This window comes from Sebastes umbrosus, chromosome 9, assembly GCF_015220745.1.
Source record: "Sebastes umbrosus isolate fSebUmb1 chromosome 9, fSebUmb1.pri, whole genome shotgun sequence".
Taxonomy (NCBI): Eukaryota; Metazoa; Chordata; class Actinopteri; order Perciformes; family Sebastidae; genus Sebastes; species Sebastes umbrosus.
In genome coordinates, this window is record NC_051277.1 from 31,993,553 (window position 1) to 32,011,738 (window position 18,186).

Below are 18,186 nucleotides of genomic sequence, written 5' to 3' on the forward strand. Positions count from 1 at the left end.
TGTTAAGTGTGGATAACGCGTAGAGTTTGTTTAAAATACAAAGTGTTATTATTTGTCTCTCCCCCTGTTCTCAGCACCACATGGTCTCTCCCTCCCAGAATCCTTCACTGTGTAACAACATGGCGGTGCCCGGTCGGCTCGTAGGACATCACATCCACAGAAACAACTTCAGCTTTCTGCTCCATCACTACCAGCAGCTCTGGACTCACAGGTGAGACTGATGGGTTCTACAGCGGGATGTTATTCAGTGGACTTTATTCTCTTGTAGTTGTGGTTGCTAGAAGAGTGTTAGAGCTGCAGCAGCATCATCTGACAGGAGGTCATGTCTCCATCAAGCTACCTTACATCACTGTGGACGGCTGTGGCTCAGAGGGTAGAGCAGGTGGTCCACCACTCGGTGGTTCGATCCCCGGCTGCTCCGGTCACATGTCACATTAACCCCTGAGTCATCGGTGTGTGAATGAGTATTTAGATTAGATCCTGATGGGCAAAGTTGGCACCTTAGCAGCCTCTGCCATCAGTGTGTGAATGTGTGAACACTGACATGTAGTGTAAAGCGCTTTGAGTGGTCAGAAGACCATTTACCATTACCATTTTACTGCAGCAAATGTTGGCTAAATGTCTGATATCTAAGCAGATGGGAGTTAGTTTTTAGCATTTAGACGTTGTTTCACCTCAAATATTTCATACTTTGTATCTGGATCAGTTGAGAGAGCATGTTGTCTGTCACCCTCTCTATACGTGTATGTGCAACAAAGGGATCTATGAATGAACACAGCCAACCAGAGGACTGAAGTCGTTTTTGTGCAAAGTATAACGTCACCTCATTTAATTTAATCACTTTCTTTCTTCTTCTTTTTTCCAGGAGTTTTGGTTGGACTGCAGCACTGCGACAACAAGCTGCAGAAGCTAATAAAGGTAAATTGGATTAGGATTTTTGGTAATGACTGAAACGCTCTTTGTCAGTAGAGACAATATCAGTGTGAGAAAATCTTAACTGCATCATCCTCAGGGTTACTGCTTTGTTTACAACTACAGGATAAGGATGGCAATATTGTTAATATTGTTAAAGAAATCCAATAATAACTTTATTTATATAGTACCTTACCAAAACAACGTTACAAAGTGCTTTACAATAAAAGCATGATTAAAGTAATTAACATCCAGAACTTAAGATCTAAACAAGATCAAATCATATAAATCGTTACAACAATATGCCATCAGTTAAGAAAAAAAGTGAGTCTTAAGAGATTTAAAGGAAGATATAGAGTTTCCCTGCCTGCCCACAAGAAGAATGTATCTAACTAACAACTGTTGCCTGTGTAATTGAATATGTTCAAACACATGAGCCACGGTGTTGCACAAGGTGAGATGTTCCTACATTCAGTTCATCATAGTCACTGTAGTTTATTTTGAGTTGATCCAACATACGCCATCCTACAGCCATACATCTACTCACTACAGGCAGCAATGTGTATTAATCTGGAGCTGAAATTAGTCTCCAACGAATTCACTATTTACTCCACTTTGAGTAATGTTTGCTTAAAAATACTTTAATAACAACAAATGTTTGGATGGCTGTAGCTCAGTGAGGAGAGCAGGTCGTCCACAAGGTTGGCGGTTCGATCCTCGGCTCCCACTACCTGCACGTCGAAGTGTGCTTGAGCAAGACACTGAACCCCAAGATGCTCCCTGGGCGCTTTTCAGCAGCAGTTTTCATCTTCTCATGGGATTTGTTGACAGTAAAAGAATGGGCTAATTCTTCAAATAATTGGATTTATTGAAAAATTCTGCCCTCCTGTCAGATTTGACTAAATCACCCATTAGCTACATCAGAGGAAAGGCTTTATTTATAATTGATTGTAATTTATCAATGACATTCAAATTGCACCTTTTTCTTGATGTCGTTGCAGAATCCACAGATACTATTGTCATCCCCCGGAAGAAAACATGGTATGTGTCCATATCACTGCTACATGACGTTGAAGTTGAAGTTTTATTAAGTGCAGGCAACACTTTGTACTTTATAGTCCGAAAAAAACTAATTTACTTCGAGCTTATTAAAACTAACCACGCAGTTTTAAATCAAGTCAGCCAAGTGTTAACGTTTGCATAAATGTCTTTAAAGAAGTCTGTGAATTAATGTCCCTTGTCACTGAACAGGAGCAAAGAGGCAGTGCTGGAGGCTCTGGGATCGACTGTCAGCAGGGTGAGAGCTCCTTCCCATCTTTCTGATGATCTTTCAGTTTCAGTGTGTATCTTTTCTTGTGTATCTGTCTGTCAATGTGTGTTAGCCTTTTTTATTTTCTCCCTCCAGGATCCTACAGCATATCCCCACCAGTTCCAGGATGATCCTTACCTCTCTCCCAGGACCTCCTCTGAGTTTGTATGTCAAAAACATGCTAAACTTTACACTAACGTGACATTACAGTACTTTACTAAGTCAGCTTATTTTTGTTTTCTTCTCCTTCTTCTTCTTCTTCTTCTTCTTTTTCTTCTTCTGTGAGAAGTGGTAGTTTCCCCCAGGCAGTAAGCTCACCAACATAGGGACTTGCTTTTGGTGTCTGAGGTTGTGAGTTCGAGACCCGATCAAGGCAGAACGAACATGCTAATCCCTTAAAGAATTAATGATGATCGGACTGTCCTGTATCTCTCATTTGTCTTCCTCCTCTTCCTTTTTTCTTCTTCCTCCTCGAAATGCTCGGACCCGACCCACAGCTGCACAGCAGCTATAATTTATTTTGGAATGGTAGTTAATTTCGATTGGGTATTATGTGAATATGGTACAGATGTTGTGGCTCATGAAATATTAGAACTTGTGAGTTGTAATCTCTTCAAGATCCTCTGCTGCAGTTGTTTTCACCCTGTAGACACAGTAAACAAAATGATGAAAACTAAAATAAGCCTTTTTAGGTATAGGTGACATAGCAGGACAAGTGCAGGTGTAATTAATAAAGTTAATTATGGCTGCATTTGGGAACATTTGTTTTTTCTGCAATGACAAAAATGGGGTGTGAAAAATGTCTATCCTTTTACATATATTTCTAGTTTATTTGTTTACTTTTACAAGTAGCCAAATTAGTTTTGGTTACTGTTGTTGTTGTTGTATTTCAGTTTATTTCAACGTTTTAACACTTTCTATGTATTTATGATAATATGCACCCAGTGAGAACGCATTAAGATGAAGTCAAACACAACATTACTACTAATAACATAAAGCATTGCTAATGCAGACATAATGAATCAGCACTAACAGCTCAGATTGCTGTAAAGAGTGCACTCTGGGATGTAGCTGCTGTAATATCAGAATAGTAATACTTTATTGATCACTGGGGGGAAATAGGGGCGTTACAGTTGCTGTACCTGTATGTACCATTTAAATAATGTACATAATGCTACAATACTGTACATAATGCTACAATATAAACACAATATATGTAATTAAGTAAGAAATGAAATCTAAAATAATTATAAGAAATATGAAATATGTGCAAATATTTGCATGAAGATGTGCAATATATAGCATATAACGGCAGAAAATGCTGAGAAGTGGGATCTATTAAGTGTGTTAAATATAAATACCAGAATAGTTTAAATCAGAATTAAATAATGAAATGTACAGTATTAATGACATTGAGTATTGCACAGCTGAATTATTGTACAATTTATTGTCCCGCTGAGCTAAGTCAGTATTGTATATAGATATTTTGTAATAGATATTATGTAACTGCTCATGTATCATGTCTCTCTCTCTGCAGAAGCTGTACTCTCTCTCTCAGGAGTCCGGCAAATCGGCAGCCAAATACTTTGTCAACAGCAATCCCAAGTTCTTCACAAAAGACTTTGCTGAACCACATATACCAGTAAGAAACACACACCCACATATATACTGTATATAGTAGTGAATATGTAAAGCGGGCTAGAGAATATATAGTTAGACAGGTGTGTGTTATGAGGGGGGTTGAAATCAAACATCATAGCACAGCAGGCTAAAACAGTTCAATCCAGAGGCCTGTACTACGAAGTGAGTTCAACCTACTCAGGGTATCTTCTCGTTAGCTGGCTTCACTAACCCTAACAACCGAGATCACGCTAAGCGGTCCTACGAAGCTGGTTATCAACTCGGTAAATCAACCCAGGGTTTCTCAGTCTGGTTATGAGCACGTTCACATGAACGGGGCGGTGCTTGCAGTATCTGACCAGTCACAGACATGGAAAAGTCTACTGTCAGCAGAGCGGCACATTTTACAAACCAAGAGCAAACTATGATATTATACAAATATGAAGAAGTTAAACACTTAATCCAAACTAAAAGTAACATGTTGAAGCTGCCAAATGCAGGAAGGACAGCTGGCAAAAAACTTCCGACTGTGTGAATGCGTAAATTAACAGGCTTATAATATCACTGGCCCATCTAGAGTCACGATAGATCTGTCTATAATTACTTGTGTGGATTCCGTTAAATTATTGTGTTCTTAGTAGGGCTGTCAATCGATTAAAATATTTAATCATGATTAATCGCATGATTGTCCAAAGTTAATCGCAAATTAATTGCACATTTTTTATCTGTTCAAAATGTACCTTAAAGGGAGATTTGTCAGGTATTTAATCCTCTTTCAACATGGGAGTGGGCAAATATGCTGCTTTATGCAAATGTATATTTATATTTATTATTGGAAATCAATTAACAACACAAAACAATGACAGATATTATCCAGAAACCCTCACAGGTACTGCATTTAGCATAAAACAATATGCTCAAATCATAACATGGCAAACTGCAGCCCAACAGGCAACAACAGCTGTCAGTGTGTCAGTGTGCTGACTTGACTATGACTTGACCCCAAACTGCATGTGATTATCATAAAGTGGGCATGTCTGTAAAGGGGAGACTCGTGGGTACCCATAGAACCCATTTACATTCACTGATCTGGAGGCCAGAGGTCAAAGGACCCCTTTGAAAATGGCCATGCCAGTTTTTCCTTGACAAAATTTAGCGTACCTTTGGAGTGTTATTTAACCTCCTTCTTGACAAGCTAGTATGACATGATTGGTACCAATGGATTTAATGGAAGTTCTCTAGTTTCATGATGCCAGTATCTATCTGTATCTTCACTGAAGTTTTAAAACTGAGCCCGCTACAACCTAAAAGTTTCAGTTGTGTTAATACGTTAAAGAAATTAGTGCCGTTAAAACAAATTTGCGTTAACACGGTATTATCCCGCTAACTTTGTCAGTTCTAGTTCTTAGATGTATTCTTATGGTGTGTATGACTATTTTAGCTGTATTCTTTCAGCTGCAACCCCAGCGGTGTGAAACGGAGCAAATAAAAAATAAATGTATGAACATAATTCAAAGCGGTTAATATTATCATACACACCATAAGAATACATCTAAGCAACACATTCATTTAATGGAATACACACATGTAGGCTAATTATAGTCAGATCTATAGTGCTCTAGATTGGGCAGTGAGATCATAAGTTTGTTAATTTACGCATTCACACACAGTCGGCGTTTTTTTGCCAGCTGTCCGTCCTGCAGCTGTTTTGCTTTCACTCTGGATTATTACCGTAACTTCTTCGTCTTTGTGTAATATCATCATACAATCTGACACAGAGCTCTGATTGGTCAGTAGGTGGTGCTTTTATACGAGTTATCTGGAACATAACATGCTCCTGAACAGGTTAGGTGTTCAGCATCATGGCGATCTACCCCGGTAAGAAGTGATCCACCGTCGTAGGACTGAAAACCCTGAAGGTGTTAACCCTGAAGTTACCTCGCTAACCCCAGATCCTGCTTCGTAGTACAGACCTCAGGAGAGATCTGTCAGCTTTACTCTCATAGCAAACACATCCAGTTTGGTTTCACTTAAATGTTTGAAATATTGCTGATGTGACCTTTTGAATATCTAAAATAATATCGAGTGATATTGTTTAATTCTCATTGTGTTTTTGGTGTGTGTGTGTGTGTTTGTAGTGTCTGATGCCGGAGACCGTGGCACTGCTTCTTGAGGAGGTGAGTGAGGAGGCACTGAAAGAACGAATCAGCTTGAGGAAAGTTAAAGCTGCTGTTGACATGTATGATCAACTACTGCAAGCTGGTGAGAACACACGCACGCACACACACACACACACACACACACACACACACACACTTACTTATTCTCTGTTTTAGGAATATTGCTACATTGACTCTTTAATTCTTCTAGGCACGGCAGTCTCTGTGGAAACCACCCATGAAATGTTGGACCTGATCTGTCTCTACGGGGACAGAGACCCTGTTGAGGAGGGAGGACCACAGCCAGAGGACACGGTGAGTCATTCCAGATCAAAACCTCATGGTGACGGTCAGAGACGAGAAAAGAGTGACACTATTAGCGCTGCAAACCAACAATTATTTTCATTATTAATTACCGGCCAATTATTTCTCAATTCATTGTTTTGTCTATAAAGTGTCAGCAAATAGTGTAAAATGTCAAACCCCCAAATCAATAAATAAATAAACCAGCAAATAATCACATTGGAGAACTTTGGCAAAATGGCTCAAAACGATTAATTGATTTTCAAAATAACTGCGATCAGTCTACTAATCGATAAAACTCAAAGTTGGGTTTTTGTTGCAGCAGGTAAATGAATCCATCAGCGACATTCAGCTGGATACTTTGGACATGATATTAATACTGCAGTATTTATGTATATTTACTTTGTCTGTGTTTTTATTAGGAGGAGTCAGGAGAGGAGGTGAGGAGAAGGAAGTCGAGGTTCCGTCGGGCTTCAGACCTGCTGAGGACGACCTGGAGAGAAAACAACAACGCAGAGAGGATCTTTAACCTGCTGCCAGAGAGAGACACACGGTGTTACTCTGCTCTGATCAGAGGCATGGTGAAGGTATGAACACATTCATAACTGATGTTGCAGGTACTGGAAGGGCCTCTTCATGTTTGTTAAAGAGAAAATGCGCCACCATTCACGTGGATGTCCAGTCAGTGTTTATGGTAGATTGAAGCATTAAATTCCTTAGTGTGTGCTACATTAACCCAGAAAGCTGAGTTCTGATGATGATTTCGAGCTTCTGATGCCCGGAGGGTCCCCGCCGGCCATCCTCTTGCACGGCTAATGCAGCCGCAGCCTCTGGCCATCTCCGCTGCTTTTCTTCCGCTGTACACTCGAATATATACAGATAAATATCAGATTCTGTCAAAACACTGTAAAATGTATCTTCGTCCATAACATCATCTGCAATCATATTTTGGGATGCCATTTTCGCAGTTTATACAAGCAAAGAGAACAAGGAAGTTCTGTCTCTGAGCAGCATCTGGAGCGCAGCACCCCCCTGGCTACTCGGAGGCGGAGACTAGAAATCCAAGCTGAAACAGCAGCCTGTAGTTCTTCCTTCCTTCCATCCAGCTACGTCACTGTCGAGTCAAAAGACGACGCTGGATGCAAGACGAACAGATTTTTGAGCTGAGAACTCAGCTTTCTGGGTCAGTATAGCAACACTGAAGAAATTATTGCTTCAATCGACTACATTTACCATCAACACTGATTGGACGTCCACATAAAAGGTGGTGAATTTTCCCTTTAAGAAGATGCAGCTGAACCGCTGGGTAGTTTACTGCATTGTGTGGGGATTGTTGTGGCAGTAAAATGGTCATTTGTGTGCTCTGCTGTAGATTAAGTGCATATGTTTGTGTGTCTCTCCCCAGCATGGCGCCTACGCTAAGGCCTTCAGCATGTACACAGACATGCTTAACAACAGAATGAACGGTGAGTTGTAAAGAGACAATAGGAAGAGAAAATGGCTCAGTAGTTGTATACAAACACATCTTTAACGGCAATATTTGGATCTGAAATTGTAGGTTGATGTGATGTCTTTTCTATTTTTAATACTTTGCGTAAAACTCTCGTTAATGCAAAGTAGAGTATGCAGGTCATTTGAATATACTCTAAATAAAATCCACAATTATTTTAACTAAAAATCTATTTATTTTTATTTCAAGAAGCGGTTACAGATATGTGTTGCAATCACCTTTCATTTGAATTTAACAGTGAAAGGGATATAAGAATGTCATGTGACCTTCAGTACACAGTTACGTCATGTTCCTTCACTATTAGTTTACCATATTATTTTGATCTTCCACCAACCTACTAGATTTGTTCAATTGAAAATTCAGTTTGTTGGTTTTGACCTGGTGTATTGCTCTCGGTTTAAGTGTTATTCGTGAATTTACCACTAGAGGGTGCCGAAGAATTACATTTTAATGAAGTCGGTAACCTGTTGAAGTGTCTTTTATACTGGGACTAGATGACCAATAACCCAACCCCTTTGTTTCCAGCCGACATCCACATCTTCAACGCTCTGATAACAGCAGCTCCAGATGTCAGAGATAAATACAACGAGAGATGGGACCTCCTCACTGTGAGACCCTTTTCACTGTTTCACTCAATGTTGCAGATCCTAAAGAGTACATCACCAGGTTTTCGTTGTAAAAGACCTTTTTGTGTCATTAAAGATGTCATTGCATTAAATCAGTTATTTAGATTTTTTTTCAGAGGAATACATTTATATTTTTGGAGCCCCAAAATGTTCAATATTAGATAAATAAAAAGATATTATGAAAGAAATACTCATATGAATTAATTGTGTAAAATATACAAATACATAAATTAAGTGTGAAATGATTTAAGAAATTATTAAACCTCAACCTAACTAATGAAATGTCATTTTATCATTCTGTTTTCTATGAAATAAAAAACTGACTTTTAAAAATACGTTTAACCAACCATTAAAACCCTGTTATGGAAATGAGAATAGTGAAATAATAATAATAATGAAATAATAATACTTGATTTATAATAATTTCTTAAATTATTGTTTCATATATGTACTGTCCACAATTTATTTATGTGATTATTTAAGTTATGTATTTATTTCATATTGAACACTTTGGGGCTCAAACTGTATGTTGACAAAAACTGTGAACCGACTGTAGTGTTGATTTTTAATGTGATGAATTCTTTTCGAGGTATGTGGCGGTAAAATAAGCTTGTTTAAAGTTTCTCTCTGTGTCTGCAGGAGCTGTTGAACCAGATGCGTCAACAGAAAGTTCAGCCTGACCTGCTCACCTTCAACAGTATTCTCAAAGCTCTGAGACGCTGCGGCTCTTTGGCTAAAACACAAGCTCTATACACTCTGAGTGAGATGAAGGCCTTGGGTATAGGTGACTAAACACACACTCACACACACACACCACACACAGTTGTAAGACCAACACTAGTATAACAGTGTTGACCAATGAATGATAATGGTCTTTCGTGTGTGTGTGTTCAGCTCCCAGCCTGGCCTCCTTCTACCACATCCTGGCAGTCTTTACCAAAGCAGGTAAACAGAGTGTGATGTTACATCACATTGGAACATTTCCGGTACAGTCTTTGGTTCCGTTGTCTGTATGCTGATGTGTATTAAAGCTGCAGTAGGCAGGTTGGAGCAAATATGATTCAAAAAGTTATTTTTATAGAACTATATCCTGACAATAGTGCATGAGAAATCATGTGCCTCTGTGTCCTCCGGTGCTCCTAACGGCATCTGCAAGATTTCACAGACTGGAGGAAAACAACCAATCAGAGCCTAAAGCTTTGTTTATCCTCGTGCAGGACACCGTGGCGCGGGCCTCCGTAGGTTGCCCACACTACAAGTATGCACAGAGGTGTTTATGCTCAGCGCGTTGTTCGTTGCAGTATGCGTAGAAACAAAACAGTCTGTGGATAAGGAAAGGAAAGTCGGCTGCCTGGCGACAGTAGTAACCACTAAACACCGACGTACCGTCAAGTGTTGAATTTGTGCACTGTAATTATTACGGTCGCTTACCTCCAAGTCTAAATCATTTTCCGTCTCTCGGTGCTTCCCCTCGGGTCGCCACTCTTTCCATGAGACCTTTTTTTTAAGCTTTTACAAAACAATCCCTCAGATTCTTTCACAGCCTGCAGCAGAAAGCCTCTTCTTTCTCCATTGTGTTGCCTATTTCTTTATTTAATGTCATGTGACTGTCCCTGCGGTTTCTCAATCAACAGTCGTAGAGACGTCTGTACAGGCCAACCTGCTCGGCCACTCTTCTCTCGAAGGTGTCCATGGTGAAAAGAAAAGCACAGCGCGCACAGTCGATGCGTAATTCCAAAAGGTCAGAGGTACACGACAAACCACCGCGACAACTTGCGGATCCTTCGCCCACCACGCGAAAGCGGCGATGACGTAATTTTCTGGCGCGTGCTACTCGCGCCGGCTTCACTATGACGAGCATAGACCAAGCTTTACCGTCTCTGAGCAGCTGTCAATCACTCTCAAACTCCGGTCAAACGGTCAAACTAGGCAGCGCTGATCGAATATGAATCAATATTCTGTTACTGTAATGCCTATTTCTCCCATAAAATGTTTTCAGAAACATCTTGTAGTGTACTGTTTAGCTGTAAAATGAGACAGTTTGTGACCCAGCAATCTTGAGATTGCTCAAGATTGCATCTCAAGAAATACCCAGCACCGCCCACCAGGCGGAGCAAACTTTCTCATTTTACAGCTGAACCGTGCACTACAAGATGATTCTGAAAACATTTGAGGAGAGAAATAGGCATAACAGTAACAGAATATTGATTCTTATTTGATCAGCGCTGCCTAGTTTGTCCGTTTGATCGGAGTTCGCGAGAGATTGACAGCTGCCTCCTTTGAATGAACAGCCAATAGGAACGCTCTCTCTCTGAAATGACCTGTGATTGGTCAAAGTCTCCCGTCACAGACTAGATTTTCTAAAGCCTGAAAACAAAGCCATGAGGAGGAGCAGAAGTCTAGTTTTCTCTCAGAACACTTGCATTACAATATGCTGAAAGGTTATTATAGAATTTTTGCCCATGGATGCTAAAAATATTCTGCCTACTGCTGCTTTAAGTGCTTTTGTTTCCTCTCCAGCCGCCTCTGGCCAGGGCAGCACTGACATTTTACAGGAAATGATATCAGAGCTGGCGGGAACCAGCTTCACCTGCCAGGACCCCGATGATGGTACGTTGCTGTGTATGTGTATAAAAATAGCACCGATTTAGTTTAAAATGGATATAAAACACATGAACATTTGTAATCACCATGACATAGCAGAGGGATTCATCCATTAATACTGATTTTATATTCCCTCTTTCTCTTTCCAGTTCTATTCTTCTCGAGCGCAATGAGAGTAGTAAGTCATTTTTATTACTTGTTTAAATATTTATCACAAATGGGTTTCTGCAAAGTGCAAGTCCTTTTTTTAGAACTATGACAGAGACTTAAGTTAAGAGTTTGTTATTTCAGGCCTTGTTTTTTTCATCAAGCACTTCTGTCTTTTTGCCTACCTTTAAATTTATATAAGGGTCACTGTTAAAATATATATCACTCCTTCTACTTAACATCCAATTCAATCAATCCGGCCTCCCTTTCTTTAATTCCAAATGGGTTTTTTTTAACTATAATTGCTATGTTTAATCAGATGAAGACCGGTTTGGGTAGCTTTTAGATATTCTTAGATTACATTTAAATTGTCACTAGCATGTTAAGGGATTTTACAAAGTCTTAAATTTGTCTTAGAACATGCAGATACCCCGATCCTGTCTCCCAATTCATATAAAAAATCGTAATAACACACTTACTGGATAATTTATATAAAAGTCTGGATATAAAACTATTTAAAAAGATATATTTTTTTTGCTACTTAGTAGCAAAATCTAACAAAATATTCAGTTTCAATCAATATTTGTTGCCGTTTAGCCTTTCAAAAACAACATTTCACTGAGGTGAAAACATATTTGCTCTCATGCTTGATGCACCTGTATTTACGGGGTGGTCTAGCAGCAATCGAACAACTCCATAAATTACATTTCTTTAACCACAATAACAAAATATCTATTTAGGTTAAGACCCACTGTCTCAGTTCATTGTTAATTTGTGTACATCGGTTTGTCCACCTAACCTTCTTTTCTCTCTGCCTGTTTTTGTCATAACAGTGTCTGGATAATAAAGATCTGGAGCTTTGTTATAAGGTCCACAGTCTAGTAGAACATGGGGAGAACTGGAGGCTTCTGGGAGATTCCTACCAACAGACGTTTTACTAGTAAGTAAACGTTCCACTGAGGCTAACCTCAAACACATTCCCTGTACCTGTATATCTGGCATAAGGGTGGCAGGAAACAACTTGGAGGCTGTGGAGGGTCAATAAATGAACCACATGTAAGTTAAAGAATATAGCTATATGAACCTCAACGCAGCCTGAAACCTGACATCTAGTGATTGGATCCAATTTTGTAAATGAAATTCCACATTTTTGTCCGATGTAAGCAGACCTGTTCCTCTCTCCTCTCCAGTGGTCGCTTCTTCAACCTGCTGTGCTTGATGGAGCACATTGACGAGGTGCTGAAGTGGTACAGGCGCCTCATTCCCTCGGTGAGTACGTCTCTGCATCTCTCCCTTTTCAGCTGGACTACACAACTCATAATGTCTTATATTAAGAATCAATAAAAGCTTTTAAGATCTTATAAGCTGCAGCTGGTACTTCACTGTGTCACCAACCCTCCATTACCAGAGCAGTTCCACACACTTTCCTACAGCGTGTGTAACAGTCGGGTATTCTTCTTCGAATATACCCGTGTACTCATGTACGCATAACTAAGTAGTTTAAGGTCACCATAGGTTGGCCTTAATTTCACTTTTGTCACATAGATTAATCTAAGCTGATTTGCAAAAAAAAATGGGATGGTTTCGATCTAGCATGTTTGAATTTTCATCTCAATAATCTGAGGAGAAAGTGAGATGGATAATTAACTATCTAAATTATATAACCCTTGCTTGTTGGGAATTAACATCACTACTGTGATTTTTACTCTGTGTTTCCAGGTGTACTACCCGAACCCTCAGGGACTGAGGGACCTGCTGCAGGCTCTGGACACAGACAGTCGTCTGGACTTGCTGCCCACTATATGGAAAGGTGAGTTTAAAGGGACAGTTCACCCCAAAATCAACAATGCATATTTTCCCCTCTTACCTGTAGCGCTATTTATCAATCTAGATTATTTTGGTGTGAGTTGCCGAGTGTTAGAGATATCAGCCGTAGAGATGTCTGTCTTCTCTCCAATATAATGGAACTAGATGGCACTCAGTTTAAGATGCTCAAAGTGCAAAAAAAAATACATTTGAAAACTCAACAGCAGAGTTTTTTTTCATAGTGTGTGGAGCAGCCAGTGCAGCCAAAAGGTTTCCCACTGTGTCAGTGAGCGCAGGCCACAGCGAGCTTGATGTCGTCAAAAGCCTGTACGTCACAGCCAGGGCCGACGCGTCCATAGATGAACTAGGCAATTCTCTAGAGTGGTATTTTGGCAAGGGCAACGAAATGTGGGCCAAGTTTTCATTATGAGCAAAATAACAGCAATAATATAATAATAAAAAGTAACCAAGTAACCAGTAACTGAAGGCAGACAGCACAGAAGAGAGAGATGGATGCTAACTTTGTGTAAAATCGTTCGACATCTCAACCATGAGGGAGGCGGCGATTGTAAGCCATATGCCATGGCAAAAGCACTGTAGTCGAAATTTTGAAATGGAGCATGTGTAGCAACCCTGTTGGTGTTGTTGGGAGCAGTTTTATGTAGGAACTATTGTCTTTCTACCGAATTATGCACGCCAATCATATCACCTATACGTTTTAAATCCCATGCTTGTCGTGTTAGAAAAAAAAGTTTGTTTGTTTGTTTGAAACCCTGCCCCTTCACATTTCACCCCAAAGACGCTGATATAAACTGGATGAGTTCTAAAAAAGAACAGTATCTGAGTCTATGTCTATTTCCTGTTTCCCAGATATCCGGACTCTGGGTCATGATAATAAGTCTGATCTGGTGGAGGAGCTGCTCACCCTGATGGCCAGAGACACACACAGTCCTGAGGTCAGTGAGGACATGATGACAGATTGGAGCAATGGCGGTAATTCTATCAACTTGGCTGTGTTTATGAACATGCATGTGTGTGTGTGTTTGCAGGTTCAGGAGTCTTTTGCAGCATGTGCTCTGGATGTGAAGAGTGTGTTTGATGGAGACAGAGGGAGGCCCCCTCTGGAGTGGAGCACCCCCTCCCTCTCACACATCACCTCCCTGCTGCTGCGAGCCAACAAGACCCAACAGGCCTGGTGAGAGAGACGGCTGTATATCCGTCTGTCAGTCAGTCCATTTACAGGATGGCTTTTACTGTAGTCTCACTCTACTAATGTCCACTTCCAAATGATGTTAACGTGAAATGGATCTGACTTCCCCTCCGCTCTATTTTTATCTGCAGGGAGACGCTGCAGCTCTTCAAATCCAGGAACAGAGTCCCTGAGTAAGTCTCTCCCCAAACTACAAACGTACCGAAATCCTTTTTGACAGTGAAAAAACTCTTAACTAACAGAAAATATTGCTGGCTTCTCTTTGAAAAACTACCATCATGAGAAGTGTTGTAATGACATCCTCTAGCTAGTAATTACACACAGAAAAAATGGAGATGTTTTTGGTGGCTCAGACATCTCAGACTTGTCAAGACAGGAGGTTTCCACACAAACCGTAAACGTGTCACTAGCACAAGGTCATAAAACTGTAATTGTATATTCATACCAATAGATAAGCAGCACATTCATTCATGTAAGTGACTCTAGATGCAACCGTTCCAACAGATAAAACAAGTTGTAGGAATGATGTGTAATCCCATTTTGGCACAGCTTTGGTATAAAAGCTCGTGCTCATTGGCTGTTTGTGACTGTGTGTTTCCTGCCGTGTGTTGTTCTGCAGTGAGGCGCTGTTAGAGGACTTCCTGTCTGCGTGTCGCAGCGACGGCTCTCCAGAAAGAGCAGTGGAGCTGGTTCAGCTGTCTGCTGCCTTCTGTCTGTCTGCGACGCCAAGACTGGCAACGCGAACACTGGCTGAGTTTGATGTGACCGAGGAACAAAGGTGAGGAGGAGTCGGACAGCAGGAAACGTGTGTTCATCTGCGACAATCACTAACAACTTCTTGAATAACGGGTGAAACACGAATAAACAAATAGTAATTTAGTCACTGAAACATTGGTATTATACCAGGGACTTGTTTCACAGAGATAGATTTAGACTACGGCTTAGATCAAACTAACAGTCAGACTTCAGATAGATGTATAAAGTCATCTTTTGCATACAGCTGTCTAGTTCTTCACTATTTTAAGTAGGATTCATTTGCTATGAATTCTGGGTAAATGAAGTTAAAAAAAACATGACTGAAAGAGCAAAAACATCACCCCACTCTGCACTCTTATTTTCCTTGTGGAATAATTGTCCAGTTACATTTAGGACATTTTGTTGTGAAAATTCAGCAAAGACATAAATGTCAATGCAGAGCTGAGACGCTGTGGCTCAATACTTCTGATGACTCACCAGTCAGGGTCGAGATAGCTTCCTCGGTCAAATGAAAAGGACTGACGATGTCCTCACTGCCGTATATTGCCATCAGGTTACTGCGCTCTAAAAAAAATTCTTTCCCTTCTCATCACTTGCTTCACAACATGTTAGCAAAACCACAAGTTATGAACCATGTTTTGCTCTTTTATATCACTTGGTGCTACTGATTGTTACCATGGAAACATGGCTCTTAGTTCAGGTGTCTAACTTGCATTAGACCATAGAAATACAATAGGAGTAGAACAGACATTGAACTGTTTGCCGTGGTCATTTGACCAAGGTCAAAAGAAAATGGCGATTGTTGTCAGTTGTCATGGTGACGACACACGTCAGTGGGGCCGTAGAGTGTGTTAAGGCCAATTCATACTTTCTTTCATTTTTCAGACTTGCCACAACTTGATTTATATGGAAGTTAGCCCGGATAGTGGCTAGAAGGGAGCCTGCAACCTGGGGAAACTCTTCCAAGATAGTTAAGGTTAGGCATTGACCTTGAATAGTTAGGGTTAGGATAGGTTGTCGGACAGCAAGTATCGCAAGAGTTTTTGCAAGTTTTTGCAGATCTCAGATCAGATTTAGCATTTTGCCGGCTCCCTTCCAGACACACCCTCTACAACTTTTGATACATTGAGCTGAGTGGGAATGTCCGTTCTACTCTTTTCCTATTTCTATGCATTAGAGTAATCTAAGAGCAAAGTTAAGACCACTTTGATTAAATCTATTTGTGAAACCGGCCTCAGAGCTTTAGTGCAATGTAACATCTCTCATCAGGTTTCATCAGAGTCTGTGGGGAGGGCAGGTGATGAATGAACACATTAACATCAGAAAAATGAACAGGGACCAATCCATAGTTTCTGAGCCCTCAGGGACAAAAATAAAAAGAGCAATTTTTTTCTTAGAAGGAAGTTTTCATCCTCAGCAGCTCCACATAGCATCCCGTCCTTTTAAACAGAAGGGACACATCTGAAATGGTTGTTCCAGTGCTGGAACCACAGAGGAAAAGCTTCTAGCTGCATTTGATCTCAGTATGATCCATCATGTGTATTTGTTTTTCTGAATGCCTTTTTCTGACTCTTATCTTGTTTTTCTGTCCCATCCAGGGCTGTATTATCTGAGCTGGAGTCTACAGGAGAGCCCCGTGACTGAAGGAGACAATAGTGGGTGAACCACTATGATGCCGATCCATCCATACAAAAATCATAAAGTGTACCTGTTTCGTTATAATAAACTAATGTATGTCACGTAAATCAAATCGAAACCTGTTGTAATGCTTTCTTTTAAGTGTCAGCTAGAGGCCGCTATCTCTCCTTCTTCAGGGAGTTGTCAAGTAACTCAGTTTTCAGGATTAGACCACAATGTGTCACATTTCACAGCTTCTTTCCCACTTTTTATACATGAGATGATTCCTTTCAGCTCAGCAAAACATGACTGTGAAACTCACTGTCGTGACCACAGATGGAGGGAGTTTGTATTTTCTGCAGTATCCATGACCATAAACTATGTAGCTCGGAGGGAAAGACCGCAGAGGCAAATTTCTCCTGGCGATAGCTGACCAACTTCCTCGAATCACTGATAAGCTGCTTCCTCATACTGATGCGTGTGTGCACCATTTAATTTCAGAAGAAACAAACAGAAACAGACTGTGGTGTGTGTGTGTGTGTGTGTGTGTGTGTGTGTGTGCAGATGTAGGTATGCACTGTGTGTGTGTGTGTGTGGGGGTGTGTTTTTGAAGACTTTTATGGACAGCATGTTTAGACAAGACAGGTACCAGAGGTGTGTGTGTGTGACACAACTTTACTATATTTACTATATTACTTCATTACAACATCACTCCAGCCTTTTAAAACGGAACCACTGTTTGCTTTAGAATAACATTTAGGACAAATAGTTGAATTAAATACATAATGAAGCTGGTAATTGTGCTTATTTAATGGCATTATTAGCAGCAATCACACTCAGCATCAGTGCATATAGAGGAATCATTGATATCATGTCTGTACTAGTGAGTGTGTCTGGGAGTGTGTGGGAGATGCTGAGAACAAGCTGGGGGAGTGTGCGTGTGTGTGTGTGTGTGTGTTTGTGTGTGCAAGCCTGCACAGGTGTGCGTTTCTGTCAAAATGCTTTTTCTTCGACCAATCGTCAGCCGAGCTGTTGGTATGACCGTATAAGGACAAATGTCTAAAGTGAGTGGAGTGTGTGTGTGTGTGTGTGTGGGTGGGTGGGGTTTTTAAGATGGGTGTGGTCTGGGGAATTGTTCTCTGGAGGAGCTGCTTCAAAGCCACACGCACACATACACACACACACACACACACACACTCAAACAACCAAGTATACTCCCTGCTGCACACTGATAAAAACACCAGTGTCGCCTTTCAAACTTCACACACAACCTTCCAGTTGTTTTCTCTTTTCACCTGCCAGAGATCGTGGGAAAACACACACACTTCCCTCGTACATTTATAAACTCTCTTACATGCTCTCTCCCGCACACACACACACACACACACACACACACACACAGGTTTACAGAACTGACTGCAAAAATAGTGTAAAGGTATTTCTTTTCCTCTCCCTGTTTAGGAGGAAATATCCCATTTTCCATTAATCATACTTATTTGTTCTTTTTTTTTATTGGTGCAAAAACAAAACAGCAGTGACTTTACAAGTAGTACAACAAAGAACAGGGAAGATATACCCAAGAAAAGACTAAGAAAACAAGGTGACGC

General features: G+C 40.5%; 1 protein-coding gene across 1 annotated transcript; it reads left to right on the forward strand.

Moving 5' to 3' along the window:
• The first annotated feature begins 41 nt into the window (after positions 1 to 41).
• Positions 42 to 16,718, forward strand: ptcd3 (pentatricopeptide repeat domain 3). The gene is made up of 23 exons (XM_037780899.1): positions 42 to 211; positions 866 to 918; positions 1,914 to 1,953; positions 2,164 to 2,209; positions 2,318 to 2,386; positions 3,759 to 3,863; positions 5,980 to 6,103; positions 6,212 to 6,315; positions 6,726 to 6,890; positions 7,709 to 7,769; positions 8,339 to 8,421; positions 9,079 to 9,223; positions 9,334 to 9,384; positions 10,960 to 11,049; positions 11,193 to 11,221; positions 12,024 to 12,130; positions 12,381 to 12,459; positions 12,910 to 13,000; positions 13,867 to 13,952; positions 14,046 to 14,191; positions 14,338 to 14,379; positions 14,826 to 14,984; positions 16,561 to 16,718. The coding sequence occupies exons 1-23, from the start codon at positions 81 to 83 to the stop codon at positions 16,604 to 16,606; spliced, it is 2,052 nt and encodes a 683-aa protein (XP_037636827.1). The 5' UTR covers positions 42 to 80; the 3' UTR covers positions 16,607 to 16,718.
• The last annotated feature ends 1,468 nt before the right edge of the window (positions 16,719 to 18,186 follow it).

Excerpts from the sequence above, each read along its gene's own strand:
- ptcd3 (XM_037780899.1), top strand. The coding sequence starts at position 81 with ATGGTCTCTCCCTCCCAGAATCCTTCACTGTGTAACAACATGGCGGTG. Across the intron at positions 6,891-7,708 it reads TGATCAGAGGCATGGTGAAG|CATGGCGCCTACGCTAAGGC; the intron begins GTATGAACACAT and ends GTCTCTCCCCAG. Across the intron at positions 12,131-12,380 it reads TACCAACAGACGTTTTACTA|TGGTCGCTTCTTCAACCTGC; the intron begins GTAAGTAAACGT and ends TCTCCTCTCCAG.